The 25,101-nt window shown below is 40.3% G+C and overlaps 1 protein-coding gene across 6 annotated transcripts; it reads left to right on the top strand.

The window, feature by feature from the left end:
- Positions 1–639: 639 nt before the first annotated feature.
- LOC109986227 (rho GTPase-activating protein 40) lies at positions 640–25,101 on the top strand. Of its 6 annotated transcripts, XM_020636780.3 has the most exons (16): positions 640–850; positions 2,854–2,983; positions 10,911–11,134; positions 13,148–13,368; positions 14,039–14,117; positions 14,810–14,958; positions 15,720–15,885; positions 16,159–16,250; positions 16,816–16,893; positions 18,064–18,223; positions 19,202–19,284; positions 20,243–20,449; positions 20,715–20,858; positions 21,112–21,263; positions 21,434–21,492; positions 22,065–25,101. In XM_020636780.3, exons 3-16 carry the CDS (start codon positions 10,930–10,932, stop codon positions 22,169–22,171), a joined length of 1,902 nt encoding a protein of 633 aa, XP_020492436.1. In that variant the 5' UTR covers positions 640–850; positions 2,854–2,983; positions 10,911–10,929; the 3' UTR covers positions 22,172–25,101. The 6 variants fall into 6 exon arrangements, with proteins under 6 accessions (XP_020492436.1, XP_020492438.1, XP_020492434.1 ...); XM_020636782.3 differs by lacking the exon at positions 2,854–2,983; XM_020636778.3 differs by lacking the exons at positions 640–850; positions 2,854–2,983 and adding an exon at positions 5,991–6,149.

The following is a 25,101-nucleotide window of genomic DNA, read 5'->3' as shown; positions in this document are numbered from 1 at the left end:
AGTTGTAGAAAATTGTAAGTAAAATGCTTAAGTCTTTCATTAAGATAGGTGATTATGAAAAAGCGGTGAGGTGCCTTGCTATAGCTCTTAATAAAACCATTGAAACTCAACTTTTTGCAATGCCATCTGGAATATAAAAACACATTTCGATTTTTTTCGGATTAGATTTATTATATGAGTCAAAGTGTGCAAGATGACAGGAATCTATCTCACAGATAACCACATTAACACAAGAAAAATATTCATTTCTACATTATGTCTTAAAAGTGCTTAAAATACATACTCCTAACAATGGTAAAGTATTTCTTGGAAATAATATTCGAATGAGTTTAATTGAAATATTGATTAATAGAAAATATATTTTAAAAAAGTCAAACTGATCATCCTCAGTTCGAGGGTGAAAATTGCAGCGTGTGTAAATTATTTTTACGTTTCAGGTAGGCCAGGCCATACATCAAATACTTCTAGTTCGATGAATCATTTCTACGAGGCAATATAAGTGGCAGCTTTTGAAGTTTTGAGTTTCCTGTTTGTGTGCAGCCAAAACCCAAGATGAACATGTTGCAGAACCTTTAGCTGGTCATATGGTACTGTTGTTGTGGAGGCCTGCGTGATGACGTCAAACGCAAGGTGAGAAGATGGAACGTGGACGGACAGCGGAGTAGAGCAGCTTGTCTCTTGTCATTTGTGAAGGCAGCAGGGCTCCTCTCTCTCTCTATCTCTCTCTTTCTCTCTCTCTCTCTGTGCCATCTGCATCCCTGCTGTTTCTTCTTGTAGCTACATGGAAAATTCCTTTTGTTACGCTCAGTCGAGCCCTCAAATGCCAGGGGTTCCGGCGGTGTTTCCCCAGGTAAGTACAGTGGTTCCGTTAGGTCTTTGTCTCCAGTTAGCCAGCTACTCTAGACACTCTATGTGTCACATTTTAACATTTTAATGACAAATACTGATAAATGTGACAAACATGGACATGTGAGGTGCCATAGAAAACACAGGCGAAACACAATTTAAAATCGTGTAGTTTTTGTGTGTGTGTAGGCTGTGTAATGGTTGGCTTTGTGTTTCTGCTCTGCGGTGTTGAAAGCGTTTGTGGTTGCTAGGGTAAAGTTGCTATGGGCGTGTCTGCACGTGAAGCTGTGCGCATTGTCTGATGTTTTTAAAGGAAAGCGAGTTTTCCCCAGATTTTACAGCAGATTAGAGAAGAAATATTGCCAGATATTTGTAAATGTCCGACCAATGTTTGCTTTTTGCAGTGCAGACATTGATATTTAATAGTGAATAAACGGGGTGATATCAGCCTATTGTTTCCACTCGTTTCATGTTTTTTTCAGGATAACCTCTAGATTTTGGTTTTTATAGGTGTATGCCCAATAAATGTGGGGCATGACACTTGAACTCTTCATTTATGAACTCATGTTGAAATTTCTAAATCACCTCAAATATATATCTGCAATTCAATTTCTGACTAAATGGTAAATGTACACAGATAAGCCATTTTGTCACTTGGCTGAGTTATCTGTTTCAGAAAAAAAAACATTTTAATCCATGTCTGCAAATTAAATTGTTTAAAACGAATGATTTGTTCAAGGGACATTTTCAGTTCATGTCATTGATTTTGGATATATTCTTCTCAGACATATAATTATCTTCTGCAAAATATAGGCCTACTTAAGTATTACTGTTTGATACTGTTATTTTCCAATTATTGGGCATCCATGCTCTATAATGAGGCTGCAGATTTGGCCAGGCCTTTTGGAATTATTGTTGAATTTTTTATTTTGAATCTCAGGTTTTCAGCAAACCTTCAGTGTGCGTTGTTGAGGATACACGGCCAATTTGACTGTTTTGAGAAAGTAGAACTTAACCTCATGAGAGCCAGGGTTGTGTGCTCCCAAGTCCCACGATAAGAGTCAGTGCAAAGCAGGACTGCTCTTGTAATCCACTTTTGCTCCATATGGTTGAGAGAAGAGAAGTTAGTTTACGTCAGCTTTCATCGTTATCAGCTTAAACCCAGCACTGCTCAGGTGACAACTGTAGTTGCTGAGGACATGTTTGTTTTGGTTTTATGCAGCATGACATCTCTTCCAAAAGAGGGAATTTGAGTCACACATGTACATAACAATGTCAATGATAACATGATAACAAATTATCTATGATGTCCCTCTGATCAATTAATGAGAAAGGAAGGAGTATTTGTGAAACGGCTCATTGAAAGAGATGTGGTCAAGGAAGTTGTTTTGACCTGATCATTTGAAGAGATATGGTTACATACTATAGATCCAGTTTCAATCGTTTGAAATGCCTGTTATGATCACGTTCGTGTCACATTTCAAGGTCAGGCATTTATTTACAGCTCTTCAATGGAAAACATGATAACTGCTTTACTGCCTACTTTTTATTGTCAGTAGGTTATACAATTATTAAGTGTTTAAAATGTCAAGTGAGGTGTGGCAGTCATGATTTGTGGCATGAGAGGTGGATTGCAGGTATTGAACTAAGATCTCATTGTCAAGTGTTGTGTTGTTTGTTGTGAATTTAAGCTTTGGTCATCAGGCCTGTAATATATTTACTTTTTCATTCTTGAACATATCAGGCAGGTTTATCTTTTGGTTCTTAGTGGCAGATGTTAGTTAGTGTTGCTATAGAATGCTGAGCAAGAACAACCTTTTTGGAGTGTTTTTTTTTCTCACTAATAAAATTAAATTCACCCTCCCATCTATGATGAAAGGTCAATATTACTGATGCTCCAAGGTGGGATGGATGTTGTGGGTTGTAACTTGTAAACAATGAATCAATTTGTTTTGTGACCAGATCCATGACGCTGTCTCTAATTACCTATCTGTGCTTTTAGAACAGGTTCAGCCACACCTCCCGGAGGAATTAATGAACCCAACTTTGCAGCCATAAATAACGATGAGCAGAACCACCCATGTTGTGTTGGGAACGGTGCAGGAAGTAGATCGCTACAACACAGCCATGTCCATGTGTAAGAGAAATATCCTCAACGTGCATGACTTGTTTTTTCATCACATAAAAATATTTTGTGCTCGTGACTTTACTGCTCACAACTGACTTGCACTTTACGCTATTTGGTTTGGTTTGGATAGTGTTGCGATCATTTAAAAAACAAGCTTGCCTCAGCTGTATTAAGTTAGCTTCAGCATTTGATGATTCACTGCATGACATACGGCGGGTTTGTTTCTGTGTGCTTTTGTGCACCCATGTGTGAGCATATATAATCTGGTATTCAACTCTGTCTTGAAATGAGCTGTGTGCATTATTGGCATGTGTGTGGAATTTTGCATAATTTTTCTCTGTCACGATTTGCTTGTTAGACAAACCATCAAGTGTCAGTAATCACTTCAGCCATGGAAACATTTCACCTTTCCTTCTTTCCTTTCTGCACAATAAACATTTAGCAGCTTCTCTCTCCACTACTACTTGTTCTACTTGGCATTATTAGAATGACGAATGACTGGGCATTTTAGCAAATTCACTTATTACAAAATTGAATTTGAATTGAATTTGATTGTGCTGCCAATTTGAGAGCTATATCCAAATGAAAAAGGCCTGAGGAATCCAGATTTCAGACACTTAATTAGTGTAACTTGATAATGTAGTTAAACATATGGTTTATGTGTTCACATTTTAAGGCTATAATCTGTTTTTAAAGTTAATATATTCAAAATTGCCTAAGACATAAAAATAAGCTGTTGAAAGTAAAATATTTGTATCTAGCCGATGCTCTTCAATAGGCACAAGAGGTGAGGTGCAAAGTCATCACATTTTTCGATGTTATTTTACTTTTTGGTACCACACATTTTAAAACTACTTTTTGAATCATTAATAGTATCCAAAAGTGCTGTGGCTTTAAAAAACTACCAATCATAAGTCATATTTTTAACTCCTTTTCAAATGTTTGTGAACTCCATGTTATACTTCACATGTAGGGAAAAAAACTGCAGACCACCTGACTGCTGCCCTTCTATATACAGTTATAACGTTTTTTTACTATTAAGGAAGCACGTTTAAGTTCTATAGATGTTTTATAACCATACCCTAGAAGCCACAGCCCCCTTCTCCCCACATCTTCCTTCCTCTCCTGCCTTATCCTTTTCTGTCACCATTTGACCTCCTTTATCTTTTTGTTTTTGTTCTGTCTCTTGTACTCTACTCTGCTCCACTTTCTCTATTCACCTCTGCTCCTCCTTCACTGCACACAGGTACTGTTTGCTAAGATCTGGATGAGCAGGGCATGAGGCTAAACTGGCTGTCACAAGCCATCTGCAGGGTCACGAAGTGACATGCAGTCACGTTCTACACTCTACTTTTTCCTCCAGGCATATATGGGCCAAGGAGGATTGTCACGGAAGGCGAGGGAGGGCTTGACTCCAGGGATGGTTGGAGAAAATGTCAGAACCTTTGAAAATTGAGCGAGAAGGGCTATTGTTGATTTATTGACAATAACATGAAATTACAGAAGAGCTGATTTGGAGGTTTACCTGAACTCAGGAGGAAGATTTTCAAAGTTTGGGGGAAGAGAGTGTTTTAGAGACTTTCGTCAAAACATTAAGAAGACCTCAGAGATGTAATCATATAATTCATATAAACCATGGAGATCAGAGAGGTAAAGTTATTTAAGGAGTAGAAAGAGAGAGCTGGCAAGGAAGCCCAAGAGGGATCCCTGTGGTATCCCTAATCTGTGTTGATCTGGTTAGAGAGTGGATGGAGTGACTGGGCAAAACGCCAGAGAGCTGACACCTGCCACAGAGACTCCACCAATCACATCAGACTTACAGTATTTCACAGAACAATAGATTTTAACCTTTCTGACTGATCAGATTGACTATAAAGCAATAACTAGGCATTTAAATAGAGTCATTTGGGAAGGAGTGGGTTTGTTTGTGTTTGAAGTAATGTCTAATGTTTTGTTATGGTTCTGGCAGGCCAATGCATAATAAACGTATTATAAAGTGGACAAGGAGGAAATTATCAAAGCTCCTTAACTGAACATGTTAAAGCTAATGTGTAGTTAGCTGTCAAAGCACAGGGGTCATATTTACAGAGTATATCATTTATCACAATAGATATTATTCTGTTGCCCCCATAAACTGAAAGTAGCTTCTTAAGGTAGATTTTGTCTGCATGACATTTGTGACGACACAGAAAAAAAAGGTCCCCCTCCTCCATGTCCGTGCCTAACATAGTTTTGTATCATAGCTCACATTGTATAGATTTGCTGTTATTGTAAGCTCAACCAAGCACAGCCATGTAACAAAGTCCAATCCTTAGTGCTGAGCTCTTAACGCTCTCTCCTAATGAGACACATTTAGTAAATCTCTCTGAATTGTTACTTTAAAGCAGATTATGACGTCACAACAAACAAAACATCTGTCTCAGCTCAGTGCAGCACCCTGTGGCCTTTTGGGCACCGTCTGCTTTGTGTTCTTACTCTTATGGGCCTGATAAAGGTTCAAGAGCTACTTTTGTTTCATTTTTATCTCTGTTGTTTTTAAGTAGACCAAGTTGAGATCTTACTGCCATACTTTGTATTTTACCCAGTGTTTAAAAGAAAGAGAATTTGACTATGACCTTCAGTTTTTAAAGGAAGATAATGAATAAAAGAAGAAAAAGGCCAGAGTAGGAGTTTGAAAATTAATCAGTTAGCATGTTGCCACTTATATAAAGGATGTTTTCCCCTCCCCCTTTTACAAATGATGGAAATGATGAAGCCGTACCGTAACTCTATCCTAACAGTAAGGCAGGCCATCCAGCCAGCCGGTCATGCAGCTGTTGTGTCCTTAGCCTCAAACATTCAACACCCAGCTCCAGCCTTGTCAAACAACCATCCCAGTCAGCTGTTCATCCCCTCAGCGCCTCTCTTTTCCCGGCCCCCTCCTCATGCAGACCTCCTTTCCTGCCCCAGGATGTGATATAGTGACGTGCCTACCCTCACAGTGAGACTGTTTCTGTTCTAATGTATTTGGGCACTGAAGAGATTACAAGGAAACAGCTTGCCTGGGGCAGGCAGCTGCTGTTTCCTACAGCTCTTGGCCGTTTTGGGGGGACTGGAGCAGGATGCCGTGGGGGAGAGCTGGCTCCGCGGCCCTGCTGCTGCTCTCGGGCAGAGTCATCTCACGGGCCAAGGCCAGGTAGGATTAGGCCTCTGCTGCTGCTGTGGTTTTAGGGGGTTTAAGGCTGATGTGGATTAGATTCTCCTCTACTCTTAAACTAAACTGGGAATGGATTCTGTGCAAAGCTATTAAAAAAATATATTGTGTGACTCCATAATTTGCTTCGGGAAGCTAGTTTTACAGGCAACAGTTTCATTCTGTGATGGTTTAGGACAAGGAGTGTCAATATTTGGCTTTATTTTGATACCATTTAAGGTCATTGTAGACATGCTGTGATTCAAAAACATCTCTTCCTGTTTAGATTTGTAACAGGACAGATTATTGATACAATGACAGGAGTTTAAGAAATACTTTCTAAGAACTGAATGAGCAAACTTGTCGCATTCCCTGCAAGATAAGAGGCTTGCAATTGGATCCATCCACGAGGATTAAACATTGTTGCTTTCAACAGGAGCCACTTTTTTAAGTAGATTACGGTAGACATTCCCCATGGTCATTGGTCGAGGTTACTTTGTGTTATTTCCCACAGTGCTGCTGAATATAAAGAGAAAAGTTTGATATTTTGCCCATTCCTTTCTCACAGTGGATAGTTTCCTGTTGATTCTTTGTTTTAATTTGAGCAAAAAGAAAAACAATCAGTCTGACATTCACAGTTGTGCCTATTTTCACTAATGAGTAGGATGGAGCATGTGAATTGTTTTGTTGCTGAGCTAACCTTTTGGCAAGTATTATAAGCAAGATTCAGAACAAAACAATGTTGCTTTTCCTCATTGTACTTGAGGCTAAACAAAGAAGCCCGGGAAAAGAGATTCAAAGCTTTCTTTCCTGTTTGTAACCTGGCCTCGGAGGAAAATCTAGTAAGTAAGGGCTTTGGTATTCTTAGTAAAGGTAATTTTAGGAAGAACGATCTGAGTTGCTCTGAAGTTTCAATCACATTTTAGGGTAAAAAAGCGACTCAAACTGCATGGAATAAACTAGATGGCTAGGGACTTCCTAGTTGGAAGGTTTCAGTAAATCTACATGATTACTAATTTCTAAGTTGTTCATATAGCTTTTTCAAAGAGAAAGCGAGACATTTAACAGAGTCAGATTTGCATGCTTTTGAAAGATACATATGGTAGTTGAGGGGAAACAGGTTTCAGATGGGTTTAACCAGAATCACAGAAAAACTGTTTTTTTCTCACTTCTCCATTACAAGGTGGTGGTGTTACCGTCTCTGTTTACATCCTCAGCTGATGTATAGTCTGTCATCAGCATGACAAGAAAGAATGAAAAAGTGGTGATGAGTCAGATTGATTGGGTAATGGGCTCACTGGCAATGTTGACAAACCAGTTGCACTTGCGCTTTCTTTTACTGCTTGTAAATGTGCTTCTAACTCAGCCTCCTGACAGGCATTTAATGTATGTCAGCCGTCAGGTATGAAGTTGAACCAGCACTGTAGTTTTAAGGGCATGAGTGGTGCAATAAGTTGCCGTCTTTTCTGCATATAAGGCATGATTTGATTTGCAATCCACACAACAAGTATGTACTGTTTGATTTGGGATTTCCTTTTGCAGTGTAAACTCGAGCAATTGTCTTCATCCTTTGATCTGTTTGATTAAGTTAAATCTCGGCTGGCACAGTAACAGCAAACTAAAGAGTTGAAGAGTTGTCTCACCTTTTCAACACTTAACACTTGATTAATCAACTCAAGTTGAGTTGTGCAGCTTTCTTTAAAATGGCCAATAAAGTGCCTACAGTGTAATAATGTCATATTTTTCCATTTCACTTATTTGGCCAGAAGCTTCCTCGCTCTTGGCCTCTTGACTAACACAAGAACTGATATTGTGTTGATACCAGAGTGTTTTAACTAATTTATGTAGCCTATAGTATCATGTGAACATTCTTGTTTGAAACAGATAGAAAGATGGCCATCAGGCATGCAGGCAGGGCGTGTCACCTCGCTTTGCGGGAGGGGACAGGTGTGAATGATGTGTTGATGTTCAGAAAGTCGTCACTCCCTCTTGCATTCCAGCTTCAGCTCCACTCAGCTCACAAACACGCCACACAGTCTTACAACAGCACTTCCTGTCACCACACAGAGAAACTAGAGCAGCGAGCAGATTTACATCGCACTCACATGGTGTCCAACCACCAGGACTGGATAAAGCGAGGGGTTTTTGTGCTGGACTTTAATTCCTGGATTACGGTAGCATTGTGGATATGGGAGGCAGAGAGGAGGTGATGGTGAGCTGGATTGAGTCCAACATGCAGGTTCCACACACCAGGTTGAACCGATTCAGGTTCCGTCCTTCAAAAGGTCCAGCGAGGAGCAAACGCGCGACGTCCTCCTCCAAAAAGCAGAAAGTCAGGTATGTGTGTGAGAAGGAGCTGGAGCTGGATCAGAACACATCAAAATCATCAAAGTTTTAGTACGGTGTGTGCTTGGAGTGTTGCTGTGTTGGTGGGACCATGTACAGTAAATTCATGGCATAACCTGAGAGGGAAGTGCAACATCAGAACATAAACATGTCATTCAAGGCCCTTGCAGTAGTGGTATGTTTAGACTATACAGCAGGGTCTTTGTTTTCAAAGAGTTTTAGTTGGTGATTTTGACATAAACAACATTCAGAAACTGCAGGGTAGTTTGCAGACAAATTATCTTTGGTAGGACAGGGATATGTTTCTGTGGAGAGCTGTGGTGATATATTTTCTGATCTAATTATAAATCTTGTGGCTTTAACTACATTTGATGTGGGTGCTGAGCTGTAGGATTCAGAGCTTGCTGCTGTGAGGCAGCTGTCTGCAGACCTTGATGTATTTTATCCATGAGCACAGCAGGTGTTGGGCACATGTCCTGGCTTTGGATAAATGATAGTCTGTATTTCTCCTTTAGAAATGCATCATTGCCCGGTGTTGAGTCTGTGTCAAATAGAGGAAAATACAGGTTCTTTTTCTAATTTAAATCTTTGTGGATCTGATTAGTGTTTCTCAACTCATGGGTCGGGACCCAAAAGTGAGTCGCGAATGTGTGCCTGGAAAAAATATTGTGTCAAAAAGTCTATGAAGCGCTTCAAAACATTTGTGTATAATATGTTCCGTCACGTTTTGTACCACCTGAAGTCCAAAGGTCACCATTTTTCATTGAAATATTCTGATAGGTTAAAAATTATCTGAAATGCTGTTTTTCACGAGGGAGTTGGTGGTGGGTCCTGAGGCTAGACCAGTTGAGGACCCCAGGATCAGATCATGCATCTCTCTTTATATTGCTCTCTACCTTTTACAGATAAAGACAACAAATAAGAAAAGTGATTTATTGTCGTTTTTCCGATGCAAATTTTCTGGATTTAGCTTGATTCAGCATTGATTGATCATGGGAAAAAGAGTTTAGAATAGAAATGTAAGAATCATTGCAAATTCAAAGACAGTACAGATCTGTACATTACTTTCTACAGTGCATTGAACTTCTGAATTAGTTAAGTAACTTCTTAAAATGTGTTTTGAAAACCGCTGACATGTTGGATGTCATCCAGTGAAATGATAGATGGGACTACATTGAACTGTCTCAGTCCATTACATATGTATTATGTATGTATAGTGGAATGTTACCTCACTGGATAAGGGAACAGTGAAAAAGAAAGCAGCACCTACTTACTTAATAACATTTGACAGCAAGGATGTATATGAAGACTCTGAGGCATCCACCTGCATGTTGATCCAGAAGACAATTTGTCATTTATTTTATCCAGATGTTCTCCTTACAAGAGTGATTTTTTTCCAGATTGCTCTATTAGTCTTTGCATGGTCTTATAATACTTGTGAGTTTATTGAAGGGCATCCTAATGTAAGAGCAGAGTTTATTAAATTCTGTTTCTATTGAAACTCACAATTGTCCCCCACCCCTCTAAGAAGCCATTGAACTGGTTTTATGGGACAAAGCATTGATCTGGATAAAACACTATCTCATCTTCTTGGTGAGATGCCCAGATGCTGTGGGCCTGTTTTTAAGAAGATTTTGAAAACATCATCACAGCACAACTTAAAGTATGACAGCTATTCTGAGCTCTGATACATCCAGCAACTATCACGTCAATGTCTGGTGATGAGCCATCTGGCATTCCTCAGATAGAGACGAATATGGTTCGGTATGTCTCTGGAGGTTTGCTGACACAGAGAATGTGACTGATCCACACACTGATGAAGTGAGTCAGCTGACCACTTCCTGTGTCTCTGATCACAAGGTCACATTTTAGTGCTAAAGGCTGAGAGTGTGTTTGCAGCTGAGTATATCCCATTGTTGTCAGGGAACAGTATCCTCCTTGTTCAGCCGTGCACAGGAAAAGATGGCTGCAAATCCTTGCTAGAGTTCAGAAAAGAATGTGAGATGATTGATGATTTCTTTATCTCAAAATTTTCACTGCAGGTTAGGTCTTCCATTGTTAGTGGGGTATATTTATTTATATAGTTCAGAGGGGTGTAGCCCATCTGAGAACACATCCCACAACCTAACAGTGACATCTAGTGGATCTAGAGGGTACTTTGCCTCCAGGCCACATTGTGCAAGAACAATAGAGACCCCCCTTTGTGTCCGCTCTCGCCATCGCTCTCCACACGCCGGCCCTCCCTCCATCCCTCTCCTTTTGTCTGTCCTGCTCTCTGGGCTCTCCCCGCTGATCCATCGTCCCTGCATCGTCTCCGTCCTCACCGCCCCTCCTGTGTTTGTATGTGTCTTTGTGTTTCTGCCAGTCCGTTTGCATGCATGCCTGCGATTTCTTTACGTGTGTGTATGTCTGCACCAGAAATCCCAGCCCCACCGAGATGAGCGTGGAGCCCTGGGCCAGCCCGCAGGACCAGGCAGCTGCTGAAGACACACATACAACGCACTCGGCATCCTCCCAGGATCAGGAGCAGCACCCCGACAAACTCTGCCTGGACTCGTTCTGGAGTGAGGTGGAGACCATCAGACAGGGGAGTGGCTACACAGACCTCGACTGCACCAGGAGAGACTCCAAACAGTCAGAAGGTAAATGCTAATTATCATGAGCTGTTAGATTAAGAGTGGATGGAGAGAGCTGTGATGGAGTCTGAGTCTATCATATAGAATGTTAAACCATCAGTGTTTAAGCACAGATGCCGCTGAGATCCTCCATGAAATGATGCATTTGCCATGGCGGCATATCAGGTTTCGTTCATGCAGCAAAGTAGTGCTCATCACCATGGCAACACTATCAAACACTTTGTGCTAGGAAGTACATTATGCACACAAGCCAAATATCCATTCATGAATGCTGACTTTGATGACAGTGATGTGTGTGATTATGTACTGTTAATACTTCCCTTTAATAGATCCCTTTGTTCCTTAATGAATTCTTTCACTGATGAGTAAACCCTGTAGTCAGAATTAGAAATGTAGGAGGGTCTCATTATTATTTTGAAAAGGTTATCAATACTATGTGCTACTTTATTAAATAACAGCTTATTATCTGCTGTATTTAGTCTCCAAGAAGTGTTAACAATCTTTAGATGAACACAACCTCTAATATAAATGGACTGCACCACAAAAAAATAGTTCTTATGCAGAGATTTGATGTTGACTGACACTAGCATAACCATATATTCACAACTCTGAACTGCATGAATATACATTGGTGACACATATTTAACCGTCTTTGCATGTAAAAAAAAGGGAAAAAACAAACCAATATCTACTATTATAACAGACTGACAGTTAACTTTAATATATAGTTTGTCTTTTATATTAGGGAGTGATGTTACAGCCTCTAAAGCTACAGTGATGTAGACAGATACTCCTGTTTGGACTGGGCTTCAGATGTTTTGTAAGCATCCACCCCCCCAACGCTGTAAACCTAGGGGAAACACTGACTTCATTCTTTACTACTATACTAATAATAACTTTACTTATTTTTAAATGTCTCTCATGTGACCCACACTAGTACCAGGGAAAGAGCTTACTGGTTTTATGCTCTAAACTCTGGAGCTCACTATCTTTTGGCATTAAAACTGCGAGCTCTCTGGGTTCTTTTAAAAGTAAACACAAGACCTTATTTTTCTATCTGGCTTTTAATTTGGAGCTATTTGATAGCCTTAGTCAACATTTTTTTCATTGTTTTCACATTTGGTGTGATTTTAATCGATTAATTCCTACATATTTTATTATTTCCTATCAACTTTTGTTTTAGTCTTTTAGGATTTTATCTATTGTTTTTTTTAATTATTTCCTGTCACCTTCTGTGAAGCACTTATGGCTGCATGCTTTTCTGTTTAAAAAGTGCTATATAAAGAGTTATAAAGCCTTTAAAAAACAATGTTTACAAAGGGCTTAGACAGACAAAGCAAAGGCAGGAACTCGTAATGATAATAACATCGACATCAACAGTCGGGCCAAACACAGAGCACTAAAGAAAAGTCAAACACAAAAGGTCAACAATAAACAATGCAACTACCGTAAAAGGAATAAAAGTGATACAGCAAGCAGATCTCAAAAAGCAGATAAAGTTATAAAGCAATACAATTAAATCAATAAAATCAATAAAATAAGATAGAAAGGTTATAAGACAACATCACATCAGGTTCATCAAACAAAAACAGACGAATAAGAGCTATATAAATAAGTAAATAATATATCAGAAGGACAAGGAAGTGATTCATAAATTGGGAGCCATAAAAGAAAAAAGGAAAAGAGAGATATTAGATACTTTTAAATAGGTGGCATCACATAAAAGCCGGTCTGGGTTTGAAGAAGTGTTTGCTTGTTATTTTCTCAATTACTGGCTTGAAACCAGAAAGTTTCTGGTTTAGCTCAGCTGGTAGAGCAGGCGCCCCGTGTTCAGAGTTAACTATCCTGACTGATCCTGACACAGTTTGGTGAAGGTCACCCCCCCACTTACTTCAAACAAACAACAGCTAACTAATTTGTGAGATCCTCAAACTATAGGTTATTATAACAAACCACTGTGCATGCTAAACTGCATACTGTATCTATTCTTTCACTGTACCTTCTACAAATGTGTCTCAGAAGGGGAACAGGAGGAGCAGTGGCTGGCTGATGCTGGTTTGTCAGACCTGATCAATGAGGACGGCGATGATGTAGAAAAAGCTGTGCTTCTGTCCACTCTGACCCGGACCCAGGCCGAGGCCGTCCAGCGTCGACTAGAATCCTACACACTGTCCCTACGTAAAAGGAACAAACCTCCACCGCGGGACGTACGAGACGTCTTCAACTCGCCCATCGCACAGGTCAGGACCTTTAGAAGTTTGTAAATATTTGAATTTCTGCTGCTTTGAAGGTAACTCATTGATTTATACAACAACATTTAGTCTTGCTGGTGTAGAAGGACAATCTGAGTGTGAGTGTGGAAACTCAGATTTACTTAACTGCTGTCCCAGATGTTGATATATATGAATCCAAACACATTATGCATTTTGTTTATGTACAGAGTTATGATTTTGACCTCAATGCTTCCTAGAAACTTGGTTCTCTTTGTTTTATCCACATTCCAAGCTGAAGGCCAGTTTAAAGGTGAAATGTTTTGTGTTATCTAGTTTACAGCAGGCAGAATCTGTCTGAGTCAAAGCTGCATACAGTAAAATATAAAATAGCCATTTCCCTGATGACTGTCAGTACACATTGAGGGACTATCTATTGTACCAGTGTATTGTGCTGTCTTGTTAAAGGCCACGCTTTGTCCTCACTGTCAGCCTGAGCCGCCCGCAGAGGGGAATAGAGACAGTGTTCCTCTGATGCTTATCAGCCCGTTATCAAACGAAACACTCTCTGTATCCATGACCATCAACACAGCAAACAATAAGAACCATTACCTGTATTCCCTGTGGTACTGATAATATTACAGGACTGGAGGAAAATGTTTCTGTGTTTGTAACTATGATTCATTCTCTCTCTCACCAGAACCTCCTCCCTGACGCCCAGCAAAGTGAAGACGTAGCCCAAGTCAGCATGGCGTCCGTTAACAAATCACCACTGTCAGGTGAGAGCTACAGGAAGTTGTTTTATGAAATCATGTTAACGAAACACAAGGGCAAAGAAGCAAAGGCTGGCATACAGCTATTTCAAAATGCAGAAAACGACAGCTGCTGTTTTTTTTGATAATCTGATGAGTCAAAACTAAATTTCTATTCTGGTTTTCTACAAGTACTCATACGTTTATCTACTAGGTTCTGTAATTGCCTTACACATATCTTAAAGGAAACCATACCTGCAGAAGTCAGGTGAGCAAGCGGATTGGTGAGGTTGTGTGTCAGGATCAGATCTGAGCCCCGACAGCTATCTCTAAATCCTTGAATCCTCTAAAGCCTTGTCTCTGCATGTAGTCGCTGGAGAGAGTCCCTGTCTTCTCAGCGCTGAGCTCACGAGAAAAATCCCAATATTTTTGAGTTTAAATAAATCAAAAAGTGTTTTTATATTCTCATATTATATTCTTACTTTCCTGAAGTTTACTCAAATATTTTAAACACAAGCGGTTGTGAAACATGCTGTTGTTTGGCATATGTAGACAAAAAACTGCTAGAATATTCATTTTAGATCAAAGTAAAGTGAAGGATGTACTGTGAAGAATCAAAATGGTATTGCCCCTGAAAGAGGTAAAGATTCCTTCTGACATTTTTTTTTTTATTCTGAAGTGAACTCATAGATTTGAGTGTGTGTGTGTTTCCCTCTTAGCCGTAACCCCAGAGCATCAGCGAGGTGCCCCCAAAGAAGAATTCTTCATCACTGATGTGGCTTACTGTGAACAGGCCGTCATCTTCCTCAAACAGGCCAAACTGCCACAGAACAAAATCCTCCGCAGGAAAGAGGATGGCACTTTGCCGGTAAGCTCTAAAACAGTTTCCTCTCTCTTCATCATCTCTCTAGGATTGTTATTTCTTTGTAATCATTCTGTCAACTTCATCAAATGGGAAGGTAACGTGACTTCAAAGGGAAATACAAACTTTTGCATCCTTTTTGTTTGCGTAAACCTGAAATGGATTCACAGAATAAAGGAAATGATTGCATAGTTTTGAGGAAGACAAGGGACATACATGATAAATAATAACCCTCATTAATACAATCAGTGCATTACACTCTCTTCCTCGCTCAGTTTTAAAGTGACACAGACTGTATATTTACAGTGAAACATCCAGTTCAAGAGTCTTACTTTGTTTCTTTACTACACAGGCACCAATCTACAGTTATTTTAACATAGAAATGTTGCTTTAAGCCATTTTAATCAGCCCGGTTGTTTGTTATATAACAGGGTTGAGTAGGATAAGCTACAAAGGAAAGTAGCTGCAAACAACAGAGTTTCTGTGTTTACGGGCACATTAAGTTCCTTGGCAATAGAATTAAAAGTTTTAAAACATGATCATTCCATTTCCACGAATAAGTATTAATCAAGGGGACAACTTTATCAGATATCAGATATAAATCAGATTTATAAAATTGACATTGGACATTTTTTTCTCCTTTTCTGTGCTCTCTGTTTTTCGACCCCCTCTCTCTCTTTATCGCTTCACATTTCTCCTCCTCCACGTCCTCAACGTCAATCCCCCTCTCCTCACTTTTCTCTCCTTCAAATCTCTCACCTTCTCAGCGGGTCATCTGTCCCAAGTGCCGTCTAGGAGTGACTCGTATTCAGGATCTCTCCCACACTGACATGAAGAAGGTGCGTCAGTTGGCTCTCATCGACATGACGGCGCTGTGCGACCTCTTAGAGCTGGAGGTCAAAAGGCATAAAACTGGCAAGAGAAAAATTGCAGGTATGGCATCATCCACACAAAGGGTGCATACAAAACAACAGGGAAACAAAATATCAATCTTCCATAACTAATCTTTGCATTTCCTTGGTAAGGCTTAGTTTGACAGACATTTACAGTATATCGTCTCATATACACAACATTCCTCAAGTAATGACATGGCAATATAAATGTAGGCATACACACACAACAAAAGAAACTATGACCTAAGTAAAACTGTGTGTACATGATTATGTAAGGCTGATGACACTTGAATGACACTTTGGTCTATCACAGAGAGTTCATTCTTCGGAGTGCCGCTGGCAACGCTGCTGGAAAACGATCAGAAAATAAAGCCCAACACGACGACACCTCTCTTCCTGCAGGGGGTAAGATTTTTTTAAATTCTGAAAGTCATTCATATAAGAGAACAAAGATGGCATGCATGAAATGTTGGTAAATAGATTCTGTTTATATGAACTATTACAACATTGAACGTTATATAAAATATCATTCTACATCAGATCTGCTGTTCTCCCCTGCTCTGGCACAACATGACATTTTACCCTTCACTTTGATCTTTCTCTATCTTTCTTAAAGATTTATTTTTGAGCTTTTGCCTTTATTTTATTGGAAAGTTGATAGAGTCCGCTTGAAGGACTGTAGCCTCTGTACATTGGGTACAATCTAACCGCTCGGCCATCAACGCTCCAACTTTGATCTTTTTCTATCACTATATTGTTCAGCACATTCTTAAGCCTACAATCCTCCTCTTTAGATAACACAGTGTCCACTGAATGTGAAATGCTCTGACCACACCCTGTACATAACAGCAGTTACTGAGAGTAACCAGCAGAGGTGAGCAAGAGATTCTTATCGGCTGAAGCCTTACTCTCTGCTAATGTCTCTCTCTCTCTCTCTCTCTCTCTCTCCTTCTCCCCTCTCTCTCTGCAGTTATTGTCGTTTTTAGAGAAGAAAGGAGTCGATTCAGAGGGGATCCTGCGGGTTCCAGGATCTCAGTCAAGAATCAAGGTACAATATTTGGATCAGCACCTATTCCTTTAATTAAAGCCAACACGAAATCATTCAATTAAACATTTTGCCTTTTTATTGTATGTTCTGCTTAAAGACAAGCAATTTGAAAATGTTACTTTTACCTGTTCAAAGCAGGCAAATGATTAACACTGTAAAATGTCAAGCAGTTAGGGGAATCAAACCACTTCATTGAGTTAAACTACTGTTGACATTTAGAAATATCCAATATGAAGAAAATCATTTGCAACATTTTCAGCTTCTGCCCCTTAAACACCTTTATGAGCGTGGATTTCATTCAGCATATGAACATTAGAAGGAAAATCTATTTCATCAAAGCAGACAGAAGAGGGCGCCGTTTAGCACTAAGGTAGCAATGAACAACAGAAAATCAGAGGAGATCAATTAAATACTTCAAACAAATTAACAAAAGTAAATCATCCTAACATTAAGGTGATATTAGTACATTCAAATAATTTACACAAAAACATTTCAGCCTTTTTAAAAATCTTTACCAAAATCATGTCAGCTAGTTGTGAAATCAGACATATTGTGAACACTATACATACAGTATGTGTTGTGGCCCATCTGTTATTTATTTTCTGTCCCAAGCTCTACAAGCACCACTACGATCTGTAACATTCAGGATATTCTGAATTTTTCTTCTGTAAAAAGAGCACAACGTATTCATACAAACACCCTTGTTTAAGGAAACAAACAGAGGAAGGAACTGCATTCATATTCCAAAGTTCAAACCACAAATGCTGCTGCCCATACAATCTTATAAGTCTAAGCCAAAAATAGAAGCTGATGACATGGCCAGGTAATAAATTGTGAGCTCATGCCTGTGTAGTTAACATTAACACAGTCGAGTGGAGAGTTCAACTGATACTGGTGAGTTAACAAAGAGACATGTCAGCTCATCGAGTGACAAACATCAACTCATATCTTCATGTCATCATTCAAAATACCTCTGTCATGACTGATTGGAAACTCCAGAACTGTTTAGTTTGTGTGTTGAAGTGAACTTGCCTTAAAGAATTATTCAACATTTTGAAAGTGATTCACTGCTGGTGAATTCACTGGTAGTGTGCTGTGGAATTTTACACCGACAGTTCATGTGTGGTTCTCCTGTTCTGATTGTTGCTCTCTTTGTGTTTCTGTCTGCAGCTGCTGCAGCAGAACTTTGAGACAAACTTCTACTCGGGGCAGGTCAGCTGGGACGAGGTGAGTCCAAACGACGCTGCTGCGCTTCTCAAGAAGTTTATCAGGGAACTGCCTGCTCCTCTGCTCACTGCTGAGTACCTCAACACCTTCAGCGCCGTCAGAGGTCAGTGGGCATTTCTCTACTGGTTTCACTTTGAGCCTTTTTTAACATTCAGACAACACTGCTGCTTTAGCTCCACCTCCTAAATGAACATCTACTACAGAAATCTTTCTTTGCTACCCTGAAATGTGTGAAAATATTGAAATCTCTGTTGTGTAACCTAAACTCAAACAATTCATGTGTCACATTTAGACACATTGTATTTCAGGCATGTGGGAGGGGCGGTTATGTTTGAGGTTTAGGATGAAATACCTTTCAGTTTCAGACAGTACCAAATCAGACATCACAAATTACACGTCTCCTCTTCAGTTACATAACGACATCCACCTGTAATTAATCACACCGCGTGTCAGTACTAGAGGGGTGCGGTGTTGACGTGACTGACTGCATTGTGTTTCTGTTTCCATGTACGGCCAGATGCATATTTTACTGTTTAAATTAGACACACACAACAATTCCTCTTCTCCTCCTCTGCATCACAATCTGCTGTCCACTTTGTCAGACAACTCAGCAGGGTTCACTTCATAATTACCTTAGACTCTTTACCCCGATGACAGAGTCGTGTGATGCTTATCTTGTCTGCGCCGGCTGAGAAATCCACTTTAAGATGAACAAGATGATAGTCTTTTAAGAGGCGTCCTTACCCTTTCACAAATACTTGCACAGTGACAAAGCAGAGCAAAAGAACAGTCCTAGTCACATGATTTTTTAGCCCAAATAGTCTGGATTGATATTAATATATTCTGATTGATGACTCACTGACTGTTTAGTGTTTAAAGAGAGTTGGTGCAAAGTGATGAATGATGTTTGACCACAAAGACATAAGCTCAAACAAACTTAATGGCTGCCTGTCACAATGTCATTAATCTTCAGGTTTCCCATTATTCTAAGTCGCAGTCTGAGGAAATGAAGTGTGTGTGTGTGTGTGTGTGTGTGTGTGTGTGTGTGTGTGTGTTAAACCTCTGCTCCCTCCTTCTCCAGACATCACAGACCTGAAGCAGAAGCTCCACATGTTGAACCTCCTCATCCTTCTGCTGCCCGAGCCCAACAGGAACACACTGAAGGTGCACACTCAATGAACACACACACTTATACACACAACACAATACACAATGATACTGTTCTTATGCCCTTAAACTGTCAGTTTTGTTAAGTTTCTGATATTACACTAACATGTCAACACATTTTAAGGATATTATCCTCAAAGACTTCACTCACAGGAAGTACACATTTCTAGGATATTGTAGAATTTTAGGTACACAAGCTTTGCCTGAGTATCTTGATATTTAAGTGCCACTTTATTTATCAAACTGATACTAGAACTACAATCCATTTTAAGAAGGCTTCCTCACCATGGATGCACTTTAAGGAAACCCCTGATTTCCAGGAGAAACTAATGACTTAAATTAAAAAAAATTAAAAAACCTTAACTTCAAGTTAAACTCCAGCAAGAATTAAACAGAATCCTGCAATGTTTTATACACAATCAACATGCTCCCCTTATGGTATCAGGAATTCATCCAAATGTACCTTTATAAAAAAACTCACATGCTGAAGCACTGTTTCGTAATGTACTGTTTTGTTTTGAATCCACAATTTAAGCACTGTATCTTGTTATACAACCACAGGCATTAACCATATGACTCACTTTCACTGACAATAGTGTGCAGTCAGCTCCGCTTTTAGCATCCAGGAGTATGTAACCCACCTGAACTAATTACTTTGACTCCAGTGGAGGCAGCTGAAACTTACTGTGCATTAACGCTCTTCTCAGTAGAGGTGTTATAGATGATTCAGTCGCTGTGATATCCACTTTTCTCCCTGTTGTGCTTCTGCAGAAGTGGTCTTGTTACATTTGTACATTGTTTAGTTCAAAATGAGAGTGTCTATCAACCTCCACATAAAATGAAATGTTCAACATACAGAGGACATTGAGTGTGATAAAAACATCTCTTTCTAAAATGTCAGACTAGCTTTGATTTTATGTATCTTTACACAAGTCTCCATGTGTGCGTCCTTCAGGCCCTCCTAGAGTTCCTCAGTAAGGTGGTCTCCAGGGAGAAGAGGAACAGGATGAACCTGTGGGCCGTGGCCACCATCATGGCTCCAAACCTCTTCCTTCATAAGGCCGTCCCCAGCAGGCTGACGGAGGGCGCAGAGAAAGGACACGCAGAGAAGGCAGCTGACGTTATGAGGCTTCTCATCCGTTACCAGGACCTGCTCTGGACGGTAAGACCACCCTCATATTCAACCTCAGGAAGAGAGGACTGTAAATATATTAGTGTGTCGTTAAGTAGCAAGTTCAAATTAAATATCAGTAAAAACAGAAATTAAAATTGGCCTTTTCGTGTGATACATTTTTGAAAAGAGGTTCTGCTATATGTTATCATAAATGCCTTATATTTGTGTTTTTTTACACGAAGCTCCTTGGCATGAATTGATCAAAGCATCACAGACGTTACAAATGTTGAATCAGACTGCCTTTTCTCTCCAGATTCCTAATTTCCTCATGAACCAGGTGCGCAAAATGAACGAAAACAGTAACAGGCGTTATCAGTTCTACGATCGCCGCATCAAGAACCTGCTGAGGAAGATCCACACAGACAGCCGGGAAAAACCTGATAAAAACACCTCAGAGGTAAGGTTTCACCACCAATAAACAACAGCAATGCTTTCACTTCTCTATTATTGTGTCAGTTTTTTTTTCTTTGGAGCTTATACAAATGTGAAAGTACAACTATCTGTAAACACCAAATGATTGGATTTGTTATCCACAGAAAACTCCTAACTCACTGATCATAGCAGTGGAGGCTCAAATTCTCACGAGTCACTAAAACCTGAACTGTTTAAAGTAATAGCAATTATTCTTTAATCTTTTCTTTTGTCTTTAGCCGTGCCGTACAGTGAAGATCCAGGTTGGGGATCAGGTGAGCGGTACAATGGAGTTCAAACTGAACATCAACTCCCGAGCTTCAGACCTGCTCGCCCAGTTTCACCGCCAGTGTCTCCGCAGCCCAGAGAACGGAAAGGGCAAAATGCGAAGGTACAATACTACAGTGACACTTATGGCTATGTGCCAGGCTGAAACTTCACTTCAGAATGATTTTAAACCTTGTGTTTTAGAGTAAATATGAATTGTTATAAGTTATGACAAGCTACTGGTTTGACTCCAGCCTCCAACAGTTTGATACGAAAGTGTTATCTGTCTGTCAGCAGAAACGGCTCGGTGGCATATCCAGACTGCGCTCTGTATGAAGTGGGAGGAAACATCGGTAAGTGTTAGTTGCTGCACCGTTGCCTCTGCTCTGACATTTGCATGTCTTTCTGCTCATTGAGCTGATGAGGGCACAAGGTCTTATGTAATGACCTGTGCATACGCCAAAGAGACAGGAGCAGTGCATCTGCAGTTATCAGAGCAGACAAATGTTTATTACACACATTACGCTGACAACTTACTCGTTTAACAGTTTAGTTCTGAAACTGTACAGTCCTACCTGAGAGTCCAGATTAATGACTACATTTAGGATGGAGACAAAAGTCCTGTGATGATTCTAGAGCAGGATTCAGGCGAAAATCCCTTATCTTAGTTGTGAAGATTTGATTTGATGTACCTTTGAGTATAAAATTAAATTTGACATGAAAAGACATTGAGTTGAATGTAGAACAGAGGATGGACATGTAAACAATTTTCTTTCACTCTAAGTTCAAACTGTTAGTCTATAAAATGAAGAAACAATAAGAGAATATTTGACTTTGAAAATGATTTAAAGTTGCCGCTTTAATAATTATGCCAAATCAACCCAAACAGTATACACTTTTATTGATCCTTTTTGTTTTTTTGCAGGTGAGCACTGCCTGGATCCAGACACACATCTTCTGGATCTGTACAACAGTAACCACGGAGGAGAGTGGGTCATCAAGATGAAACCCAATGCCAGCAGAGGGCTGTGAAGGACAAATGGACAGATTGGTTCAAAACTTTCCAGAAGGACAAAGGAAGGACCTAAAAAAGATGATATCAACTCAGGCCTCTGTTCTGATCCTCCTCGGAGCAACAAGCGAGCAGGAGACAGATGGAGGAAGCAGAAACAGATAGATGGAGATTCTGCCAGGAGCAGAAAAACTGTCTATGATCACATGAACACACACTGCCCTCTGCCTTTCTCACTCTCTCTCTCTCCTCTTTTCTTCTCTTCTCTCCATCCCTCCTCTCCTGCATTACTGCGGGGCTGTGAGCAAAAAGCTGCTGACGTGACTTATTACTTCCAACAGAGAACCTGCTGCACAGAAAAGAAGGGCGAGAGTGAACGGCTGGGCAGTTATATTTGCCTTTTCTTTTTTTCATCTCAGACCATGATGAGCAGATGGGGATGCAGAGCACCTCTGGCTACAGAGGGCTCAAGTCCCACCCCCACATTCTCAGGCCAGCTCGACAATGTGATTCACATTGTGAGTTTCATTCGTTAGCGTTTTGCAGAAAGGTGAAACATGATACAAATGCCTAAATTAGTATCTTATTCCTCATGTGACAACATTGCTCCTGAGATTAAATTTGATTTGTGACCTTGGAGACATTGTTCTGCAACTTCAGTCATGTGTTGCAACTGCATAGCATAGAAATGGCAGATTTATGGGAGTTGTAGTTGCTGAAAGCTAACAGTGACTTTACATGACCAACCACCAATCAGTGTGTCTAATTACACTTGAGAAAGCTGGTTACATTGGTAACCATAGACTGTGTTTCCATGGTCAACAATCAGATTCCTGCCCTGAGTGACGATCCTGCAAATACAACTGACTAGAAGAAGGTTGGCTCACTTTGTCTCCCGTCCAGTTTGTGTTCAGGTATCCCATATCCCTCTTACATAGTTACAGAAACCTGTTTTCCAATTTATTTAACATGAAAAATATGTAAACATTGTGAATGCATGAAGACAGAAATCTTTTGCATCATGTCTTCCTTTTCTTTACTTTTAAAAAACAAAAAAAACATTGATTGTCCAGAAACCAGTATTTAATGAAAACATCCGAAGCTAACCTGAGAATGGAGCGGGCAGCTCAGTTACTAACTGAACAATCAGTAAATGAGCTGACCGATGCTCCTCCGTTGCTCTTCGTCCTCCGCTCGCTGCTCTCCCTGTCGACCTTTTCCCAGCCCTTACTCTTTGAATACAAAGATTGCTGTGTATCTGCCCATTTACTTCTTCCGTGCCATTCAAAGAGGGAACACCAAGATGAACTGAGCTCCTCTCTTATCTGTGAAATCTGCGTTCTCCTGGGCCTTATAAAAAATCAATCCATGGACTTCCAAGGACCCCTTACCTGAACGGCGCTCAAAGAGTGTTTGTTTTTTTAAATAAACTGAGGGATTTGGTGTCACCAGCTCAAGGACAGTCGCTGCACCTCTAAAGGGAGATGTTGAGGACACACAGTGAAGCTGGTCTTCAGTTCTCATTTTTAAACACACAATAGTGCTGAAGTGACTCTTTGGGGGGGGGGGGGTAATGGGATTATTGTTATTTATATGAATGTAATACCACTGTTGCTTCTGTATTTGATGAGTGTTGTAGGCTAGACATACTTTAGGATAATGTGGAGATGAAGCTGAGTTCATTATTACAGTGTGTTGTGATCAGTTGCCCATACTCAGTGTGGGACTTTGCAGTGTTCTTGTGCATATTTCTTATTATACATCGTTTTTTTGATGAATCTTGTTACATTTTTCCCTCCTAAACATTACAGTAAGATAAATGTTGTAAATATACTTCTCATTTATACTCTTTATTGTGAAAAGAAAGTCGGACTGTTTCATTACCTTACTACTCAGAGTATTCCAAACACACACACAAGCAGTTAATGAATGTGTTCAGCACCTCGTGCCCTTCGTCATATGTGAACCATTTGCTCTCCGCAGTCGGAGCCATGTTGGGGCTCCGTGGCCATTTTGTGGGAAACGAGTCGCACACTCTTCACTCAATAGACGGAGTGAGGACCGCCGGTCTGAGCACTGACATCCATCAACACCCTCCACTCCGTCTCTGTCACCTTCCCAATGATGGACCGTAATGTGCATCAGAAACACACCGAGGAATCAAATTTCCTTCATGAAGGAGGAGGTAATAAATGGACGTGATAAATTCTGCTGCCCTGGACCTGATGGCAGCAGCAGTGTGTGTGTGTGTGTGTGTGTGCGTGCGTGCGTGCGTGCGTGCGTGTGTGTGTGCATGTGTGTGATGAGCTTCATTACACAGGTCCAATCGGCATGTCCCAGGGTCCTGGGCACAGTTCAGTGCCTCAGCACAAAGCGAGCTGATGAAACTGCCTTCTGCTGACAATCACGAGAAGTAGGTCACCTCTGAAGCAAAATCCCAGAGGGCGAGCCCAAACACCCCTGAGGAGCAGAGCACATGGACACGTTATTGTCTAAACACACATGACACCCACACACACATACATGGACAACAGGGGCACGAGTTCACACACTCCTACACCAGTTTTTTATTGACTGTATTTGTACATATGTGAATGTGTTGTGTGTGTGTGTGTGTGTGTGTGTGTGTGAGAGAGAGAACCAGAGGAAGCTTCTCTGAACCAGTGTAATGTGTACAACTACCCAGGGAGACTTTTGAAGATAAGATGACAGACATTTACAGAAGTCTGTTGTGATGAAAGTTATGGCTCTCTTAATGTCTTCATTAACGTCTGGCTTTTGTCATGAAGATTTTAGACGCCAGTAAGCAGACGGCAGAATGTATATTTATGCCCTTTACACGAGTCACTGTTTTTAATTTTCTGTGAAAACACCCCCAGTCTCTGCTGTAGAAAGAAACACCTTTGAAAAATGTGCTTTTTCTGTCAATAAATGTGAATCTAATATTGTC

Source organism: Labrus bergylta, chromosome 5, assembly GCF_963930695.1.
Source record: "Labrus bergylta chromosome 5, fLabBer1.1, whole genome shotgun sequence".
In the NCBI taxonomy this organism is placed as follows: Eukaryota; Metazoa; Chordata; class Actinopteri; order Labriformes; family Labridae; genus Labrus; species Labrus bergylta.
Note: the sequence above shows the minus strand (reverse complement) of the source record. Positions and strands in the feature narration are given on the sequence as shown.

Excerpts from the sequence above, each read along its gene's own strand:
- LOC109986227 (XM_020636776.3), top strand. The coding sequence starts at position 8,335 with ATGGGAGGCAGAGAGGAGGTGATGGTGAGCTGGATTGAGTCCAACATG. Across the intron at positions 13,369-14,038 it reads TCAACTCGCCCATCGCACAG|AACCTCCTCCCTGACGCCCA; the intron begins GTCAGGACCTTT and ends CTCTCTCACCAG. Across the intron at positions 21,493-22,064 it reads TGAAGTGGGAGGAAACATCG|GTGAGCACTGCCTGGATCCA; the intron begins GTAAGTGTTAGT and ends GTTTTTTTGCAG.